The sequence below is a fragment of the Gracilinanus agilis genome, chromosome 4 (assembly GCF_016433145.1).
Source record: "Gracilinanus agilis isolate LMUSP501 chromosome 4, AgileGrace, whole genome shotgun sequence".
NCBI lineage: Eukaryota > Metazoa > Chordata > Mammalia > Didelphimorphia > Didelphidae > Gracilinanus > Gracilinanus agilis.
In genome coordinates, this window is record NC_058133.1 from 109,595,434 (window position 1) to 109,604,429 (window position 8,996).

Consider the following 8,996-nt stretch of genomic DNA (forward strand, 5'->3'; position numbering starts at 1 on the left):
AGAATGTGATATACAGAGGAACTGGGTTTGAAGTCTGCCTCTGTCTCTAAAGTACTATGAGTATGGTCACTTACCATCACTATGCCTGAGTTTCTTCCTCTATAAAATTAGGGGGTTCAGCAAGGTGGCTTCTAAGGTCCCCTCCAACTCCTAGGATTTTCCCTCTTCCCGTGAAATTTAGACAAGTTCCTTTACAGGACAGATGAATGAAATGATTTCTGGGAGGGCCAGCAATGGTAGCAAGTGGGAGAAAGGGCACTGTGCAAGCTGGAATGGAGACTCCATTATAGGACCTTGATATCACTCTCCCCTTTCAACTATGGTGCTAAAGGAGAGGCAGGTTCAGGACTGACCCACTGCATTGTCTATGGCGTGGGTTCAGGAGCTACGTTCCTGGTGAAATGTGTTGGCTCTGCCTTTAGCCTAACTCCTCCAACATTCTACAAACATTCCATTCCTTGTTTCAGCCCAGAAAGTAAGACCTCAGCTGACACAGAAGGACCTGGGAACAGTTCTTATCTCTTGCTCTCTCAGTGCAGAGTGAGAGGCTAGTGAATGGGATAGGACGCTGGGGTCTTGGGGCTTCCTAGATCAGGAAGGCATCTGGGCTTAGCGCTAGACATAACAGTCAGAAAGAGCAGGGATTCAGTCGTTCCTCAATTATTTCCTGTTGGTTTGATCCTGGACAAGTTAGTCTCTCTTAGTCTCAGTTTTCTCATCTTCGAAATGGGGATAACAAATAACTGACCTAGAAAATAGATCCAGGAGAGACAATTTAAGAATTATTGGACTGCCTGAAAGTCCTGATCAAAATGGAGATAATAAATCCACCTACCTCATAAGGCTATTATAAAGGTGAAATGGGTGGGGGTGGCAGCAACAAAAGTGCTATATAAATGTACGCTCTCATCATCTGGTTGTTATCCCCTTAGTTATCAGATTTAGAAGAATGCTTAGAGATCTTTTAGTCTAAGGCCTTAGTGACATACCCAAGATAAACACAGATACTGAGTTCTGAGCTAGAATTTAAACCCTGCTGTCAGAGGGATGAATTGAATGACTCCTGCAGGACCAAGGAATCTTGATAGTGAGATTCTGTGAGTCAACGTAACCATCATCCCCATTTGGGAATCCCTCGCCATGTCTTGTTATACCCTCACCAGCTGTAGACTGAGTTGTCAGTTACCCTCCAGAAGGGTAAGCCACAGGTACCACCTCTTCCCCAGCAGCCCATCCAGCTGGGAAAGGGCTACCGGCCCTCTCAGGGCTATTCCCTCCCATCCCCAACCATCTCCTGGGACGCCTTCTTCCTCTTCCTCTTCCCCACCTTTGTGACCCACCTCCGGACTCCCTCTTCCCTTCCTCTGGTCAACACCTGCACTGGGCTTCTCTTGGACAGTCCCCTCTACCTCTCCCACTCCCCCCCTCACCCTACATTCCCCATTGTTCTGGAAACAATAACTGCTCAGCGGGTCAGGTCAGTGGGCACAGTGGAGGGGAAGGAGCTCCATCCATTACAATTAGGTATCAAGGTTGGGACTCCAGGGGCCAGTTAGCCGGAAGCTTTCATGACAAAGCCCACTCTCTGTTCTAGCTAGGTAGGTTAGGTGGTGAGAGCCCAGGGTTGGGTTGGGTTTCTTGTTCTGTTTTGGAGTTGTTGTTGTTGTTGTTGTTTTAATGTATTTGCCGGAGGATTTCCGGGCTTTTTCCATTGGCTCAATTGGAAAATAAACAGTTCTCCCACGGGGGGGGGGGGTGGAAATCCCCGCTCTGCCCACCCTCGCACTCCCCCACTTTTTCTTGGTTCTCTTTCACAGAGGAAAAGCTCGCTTTGGGGTCTCCCTTTCCTACCACCACCACACAGGTTTGTTTAGCAGGGACCCAAAGTCACTGCGCCTGAACTGCCACAGGAGGGCTGACTTAGAGGCCAGAGAAGCTGGCATTTTAGAGCCCTCTAAAGCCTGCCAAGGGCACCCAGATAATGCCACTTGGCAGACAGACCTAAGGAAGAGCTTCCGCTCTGGGCAGGGGAATGGGAGCTGAAGCTTTAGTTTATGACCAGCATTGGCATTGTGCTTCCAGGTCTGCAAAGGACAAGAGCCCTGTGAGATATTATTATCTCCATTTTACAGAGGGGGACACTGAGGCTGAGAATGGATAAGTGCTTTGCCCAGGGTCATCTAGAGGAAGGATTCAAACTCAGGTCTTCTTAACTCCCAAGTCTAGCACTTTTCCACTGTGTGCCTGCCTCATAAATACGTACATATACAAAACACACACATCTATCTGTCTATCTATCTGTCTGTCTATCTATATATCTGGCAGCCACACACATATATGTAGTAGCCACAATACATATACATATATATATATATACACACACATGTATACATATATGGCAGCTATACACACCCTCCCACATACATGGAAGCTATACATACATACATACACACATACATACATATACGCATGCCTATATGCCTAGCTATTACATAAATATATGGCAGCTACATATATCCACACACATATATGACAACTATATGCATATATAGCAGACACTTATACACATATAAAAGGAAGCTATACACAGTATATCTACATATGCAGCAGCTATACATACATATATATATACATGTATGGCAGTTACACATACACATATAGGCATATATACCCCCATGTGCATATGTTACACAAATATACACAACTGTACATGCATGTAGACATATGTCACGCGGCAGCTATAAATGCATACATGACAACTACACGTATATGTCACAACTACACATGCATATACCTATATGGCAGCTAAGCACACATATGATGCCTATATACACACAGTAGCTACACATACACATATAAGGAAGCTATACACACACTGAATATACACGTGACTGTTATACATACACATACATGTGCCCATGATCCTGTGTGCATATCTATCACAAAATATGCATGGCAGCCATACATGCATGTATGTGTGTATAGCAACTACATATATACATATATAGACATGACAACTACACACATCTACACCTATGTGGCAGCTATACATATATATATGTGGCAGCTACAATACACACATATAGGAAAACTATACATCTACATATATGGCAGCTATACATACATATATGCACACATATGCATCTATACATCTATATGTATATCTATCACATAAAATGTGGCTGCTACATCTATATGCACATGGCAGCTATGCACACACATATATGACAGCTACATATAAACATGCACACACAATGACATCATGTACATATGTGTAGCCTATACACACATGCATGTACACACATGTATGCATCTATAATCCTAGATGCATATATATTACACAAATATACACAACAGCTCTATAGACATATATTTTACCCACATGTATAGCAGCTATACACGTTACACACACGTATGTGTATACGCCCTGTACATGTGTATGTGCGTGTCATGCTTATCTATTGGGACCGGGTCCCGTGGAGCAGGGCTAGCCCAGGCCAGTGGCTTCATCCGCTTTCGGACTCCGGCAGAGACGCCCAGCCCAGCTCTTCCAGTCTGCAGACGAGGAGCCGCAGCCTTGCTTCGAGGATCCTCGTGGCTCGTTCCCAGGATCAGAGGGAGCGAGTGACAGGCTGGCCTCGACCCCTGGACTCCCGACTCCTGGCCCAGTGTTCTCCCCTCCACTTCAGTACCTCCTCCAACCCACCTGCCTTCCCCATCATGACGAAGCTTGTTCGAAACCCGCCTTCCACCGTGACCCCCAGGAGAGGCACCGCCCGATGACTTCTTTATTCGGGGGCACCCTAAGACTAGTTCAGATGGTCAGTTCTTAAAGAACTCTTCAATTATTGCACAGGGGTGTGAGCATCTGGTTGCACCTCCCCACTCCCCATCCCACTAGGAACTTAAAGAAGAGGCAGTAGAGTACTAACTGTAAAGCAGTGGTTCCCAAACTTTTTTGGCCTGCCGCCCCCTTTCCAGAAAAAATATTACTTAGCCCCCTGGAAATTAAATCTTAAAAAATTTTAATAGCAATTAATAGGAAAGATAAATGCACCTGTGGCCATCACCGCTCCCTGGATCGCTGCAGCACCCACCAGGGGGTGGCGGCACCCACTTTGGGAATCACCGCTATAAATAGTTCCTGTCTGAGTCTGAGATCCTGGGTTCAAATCCTGCCTCCACCACCTATCTGATTCCCTTTGGCTTCCATTCCAGAGTGTTGGGGTAAAGCGGAGGTATTAAGCTCCAGCCTCCTGAACCACTTAAAATTCAGTTGGGAAACATTTCACAAAATAGATAAAAAGACAGCAGTGGCCATGTTACCATGTGGTTTCCTAAGTTACTGGCCGCCTGGCATGGATGGCCTTCCAGGCCCCTTCCAGCTCTCCCCCTCCGGTTGTCTCTCCCCAGTCAGAAGAGCTCCCTGGGAGCTTCTCTCTGCCTCTGAACGCACCCTGGGGCTCAGCCCTTGGTCCAGTCAGCTTCCTAAGCCTCATTTGTTCTGAATTTGAGTACTGAAAAACTCCAACACTTTATGTGGAGCTGAGGTTCATGTGGCCAAAGAATTCTGTGTTGTAAAGGGAAGGCGCTGGCCAGGAAGGATGCCGGGTGCTACTGGTGGAGGTTTGTGGGTTGAACCTCCCTTCCTGGTCACTGGGATGAACACTTGTGCTTTCTTTCCTCATGAGTGTAGAGGAGACCTTATTCATATAAGGTCCGGATCACAGGATTGTGCTGGAAATGGAAAAAATGGAGCCTAACCTTTTTTTTTTAAACTCTTATCTTCTGGTCTTAGAATCAATACTCAGTATTAGTTCCAAGCAGAAGGGTGCTAAGGGCTAGGCAGTGGGGGGCTGCCTAGCATCACACAGCTAGGAACCAGCCGTTCTTTTTACAGATGAGGAAATCAAAGCTGAGGCAGGTTACTAAGTAAATTGCTAAGTTAGCTGATGTCAGAGGCAAGACTTGAACGCAGATCTTCTTGACTCTGGATTCAGCATTTTATGCTGCATTAGGGCAGCGATGCAGTGGCCCTGGAGTCAGGATGACTCATCTTCCTGAGTTCAAATCTAGCCTTAGACACTTACCAGTTGTGTTACCCTGGGCAAGTCACTTCACCCTGTTTGCCTCAGTTTCTCATATCTAAAATGAGCTGCAGAAGGAAGGAAATAGAGAATCACTCCAGTATCTTTGCCAACCAAACCCCAAATGGGGTCACAAAGAGCTGGGCCCAACTGTAAAACAACCAAGCAACAACCACATGCTCCATCTGGGGTGGCCCCCGGGAAGTTGGGTCTACTTCAAGAATTGCTTCTAGATAGTGTCCCAGACTTGGCCTGGGATGGCAACTCTTCTTTTTCTTTTTTTTTTTTAAACCCTTACCTTCCATTTTGGAGTCAATACTGTGTATTGGCTGAAGGCAGAAGAGCTATAAGGGCTAGGCAATGGGGATCAAGTGACTTGCCCAGGGTCACACAGCTGGGAAGTGTCTGAGGCTGGATTTGAACCTAGGACCTCCCATCTCTAGGCCTGGCTCTCAATCCACTGAGCTACCCAGCTGCCCCCTATGGCAGCTCTTCTTAACTGGATCTGAGTGCTCTGTCCTTACCTAGCCTGGCCGGTGGCCAGGGGCAGCTGAATTCATTCTTCTGTCATGAGGCTCTGAGAAGCATGGACCTCCCAAGGTTTCTTGCTTTCCCAAAGGCTCAATGGGCAGTGCAGTTTCAGAGTGAGAGCAATAAACCTAGAATCCAGAACACGAGTCAAGGATCTTCCACTTACCAGTTTGGTGACTTTGTATAAGCCAGTCAAGCTCTCTGGACCTGTTCCCCTATCTGAAAAATGGAGATAACAAATACTTGTATTCCCTGCCTCATAGGGCTGCCAAGAGAGTCAAATGAGATCATAGGTAGAAAGCATTTTGCAAACCATAAAGCACTACAGAAATTCTAGAATTCCATCCTCTGAGCACTAAGTTATAGAGTCCTTCTATGCCATAAAAAGAGAACCTGGAAAGACCTACAGGAAATGATGAGCTAAACAGGCAGAACCAAGAGAATAGTATATACAGCAATAGAAATGTTGTTTGAAGAATACTTCCGCCTCTACAGAAAGAACTGATACAGAGAAACGAGCAAGAAGTAGTTTTATATATGGATAATTTTTGTCAGTGATGCTTTCTCATTCTCTCTCTCTCAGTAAGAGGAAGAGAGGGAAGGAGAGAGACACCTAGGAACTTTAATGTAACAAATAAACAAGTAAATTTTATTATTATTATTTTTTAAACCTTTCCCTTCCATCTTGGAATCAATACTGTGAATTGGCTCCAAGACAGAAGAGTGGTAAGGGCTAGACAATGGGGATCAAGTGACTTGCCCAGGGTCACACAGCTGGGAAGTATCTAAGGCCAGATTTGAACCAAGGACCTCCTGTCTCTAGGCCTGGCTCTCCATCCACTGAGCTACCCAGCTGCCCCCTTATTATTCTTTAAAAGAACAACTTAGAGGATTTGAACATAAATTGCAGCAGGAAGGATTGGGGTAAAACACGAAGGCTTTCCCTGATGGGGAGGTAGATTAAAACCCTGAAGGAAAAAACCGAAAACAAAACACTAAAGGGAAGGGGGGAATTGGGGCCAGAGCCTTCTCCTCTGGACCACTGTAGGAATGAAATCGATTTTCTCTTGGCCCTGGGGTAAGATGCATGAAGTTCTTCCTGAAGGCAGAGGCTAGATTTGTTAGTTTCTGGTGATATAAATGCCTCTAAATGGATTATGTCATTGAGTTCCTCTGTGTGTACCCATGTGTGTCTCAGTTTGTTCTGTTTGGGAGTAGTCCAGAGTGGTGTTTTATGGTTAGTCTGAAAGGATCTTATATGGCACTACAGGGGCGGGAGCACTTGTTCCAACTTCCCACCTTGCCCTCCTCCCACCCCAATTACACATACACAAACATAGGAGCTACTTGTAGTACCGTGGACAAATGGCACAAGGCATTTCTGATCCTCAGTTTCCCCCTCTGGAGAATAGGCTAATAATCCCTGCCAGGCCTAGATCATAGGGCAATCAGGAGGATCAAAGAGTTGAAAACTGTCTATTGCTTTGTACCACATAAAGTTCTGCATAAATCTAAGAGAAAATTCCCCAGGGATGATTCAGGAGGATCGCGGTGATGGCTTATCCAGTACCTCATTTAAACAAACTTTCAAGTCTCCTGTGAGCAAGGAAGCTTACGCTAATGGCAGAGCCTGGGAGTTGGGCCATTGCAAAGGCAAAGAATTTGGAAAACTAGTTCCAAGCTATCCATGGGAAAGAGATTTCTGGGATGTGGACATGGTAAGGGAAGAGAGGAGTTAGAACCAACCACCCTCTTGATCAGTGGTTTAAGAGAGTCATCTAGGTGACTCAGTGGATAGAAAGCCAGGCTCGAAGTCCAGAGGGTTCAAATTTGGTCTCAGATACTTCCTAGTTGAGTGACCCTGGGCAAGTCACAACTTCCAATTGCCTAGCCCTTGCCTACACTTCTGCCTTGGAACCAATACTTAGTGTTGATTCTAAAACAGAAGGCAAGGGGTTTTTTAAGTGAATTTATATCTTAAATGATTCATTTCCTTAAATGAATCCAGTGCCTTGAGATCCTGGAGGATGGGTGTAGGGGTAGAGATATTTATAACTCTTTAGCTTCTAAATAAACATACCTGAGTATATTAAGTGAAGTCATGTTTTTAAACCCTTACCTTCTGTCTTACTAATAATTCTAAGGTAGAAGGTCAAAGGCTAAGCAAATGGGGGTAAGTGACTTGTCTAGGGTCACACAGCTAGGCAGTATCTGCAGCAAGATTTGAAACCAAGTCCTCCAAAACTCCGGGCCTAGTGCTCTACTGTGCCACTTGGGTGCCCCATTAATAAGCCAAAAAAGCATTTAATAAGCACTGACTAAATATACCAAACACTATACTAAGTACAATAGATACGAATCCAAGCAAGCATGGCTATCCTTGACCCTAAGGAGTTTACATTCTAATGCAGGAAGACAACCCATAAAAGGGTGCTGAAAAGGGGAATGTTGAGGAGTGAAATCAAAGAGGCAGGAATGAAAATGAGAGAGTTATGAAGTATGGTTGGCCAGACACTTCCTCAAAACAGAGATTCTGGAAGGAACTCGACAATGGGAGGAGGGTGCCAAAAGGGGGGAGGCATCTTCCGAGGGACCTGCTGACAAAGTCCAGAGTAAGGAGTAGAGCCAGGAGAGGAGTTTACATTTTAGGAGGATTAGGAGAGACGTATATACATACATACGACAGGGGCAGAATAGGGATAGGAACAGGATCTGTAAAATAATTGATATAGGAAACTCCCAGATGAGGAAACTCCCTTTGCCAATGGAGTTTGGCACCTACTCTGCAAATTATAATCTTAAGAGAATCATCTAGAGCAGTGATGGGCAAACTACAGCCAGATGCTGCCCCCTGAAATGTTCTATCTGGCTGCTCGACATTATTACTAATCTGATGAATACAATGAGTAGGACTCTATACAATGACACTTTGAAAGAGTTGCCTTAGAAACAGACTGACAGAGGAGCATTTGCTTTCCTTTGGCCCCCTCTTTAAAAAGTTTGCCCAGCACTGGTCTAGAGTATTAGCAGGTTGAATGACTTGTCCAGCATGCATTACCAAAGGGGTCTGAACCAGGGCTTCCTGACTCCAAGGCTAATCTCTAGCCACCACATAAAACATACAGATAATGGGGCAGCTAGATAGCACAGTGAAGTGCCAGGCCTAGAGATGGGAGATCTTGGGTTCAAATCTGGCCTCAAATACCTTCTAGCTGTGTGACTCTGGGCAAGTCACTTAACCCTCATTCTTAGCCCTTACCATTCTTCCACCTTGGAACCAATACACAGCATTGATTCTAAAATGGGAAGTAATGAGAGAGAGAGAGAGAGAGAGAGAGAGAGAGAGAGAGAGAGAGAGAGAGAGAGAGAGAGAGAGAG

General features: G+C 45.4%; 1 protein-coding gene across 1 annotated transcript in view; it reads left to right on the plus strand.

The window, feature by feature from the left end:
* The window catches only part of MFSD4A (major facilitator superfamily domain containing 4A), a 101,950-nt gene that overhangs the window by 60,495 nt on the left and 32,459 nt on the right, over positions 1-8,996 (plus strand). The window contains exons 4-6 of the mRNA XM_044674934.1: positions 1,170-1,477; positions 1,818-2,024; positions 3,531-3,769. Coding sequence (XP_044530869.1) covers positions 1,170-1,477; positions 1,818-2,024; positions 3,531-3,769 — 754 coding nt within the window. The remainder of the gene's footprint in view (positions 1-1,169; positions 1,478-1,817; positions 2,025-3,530; positions 3,770-8,996) is intronic.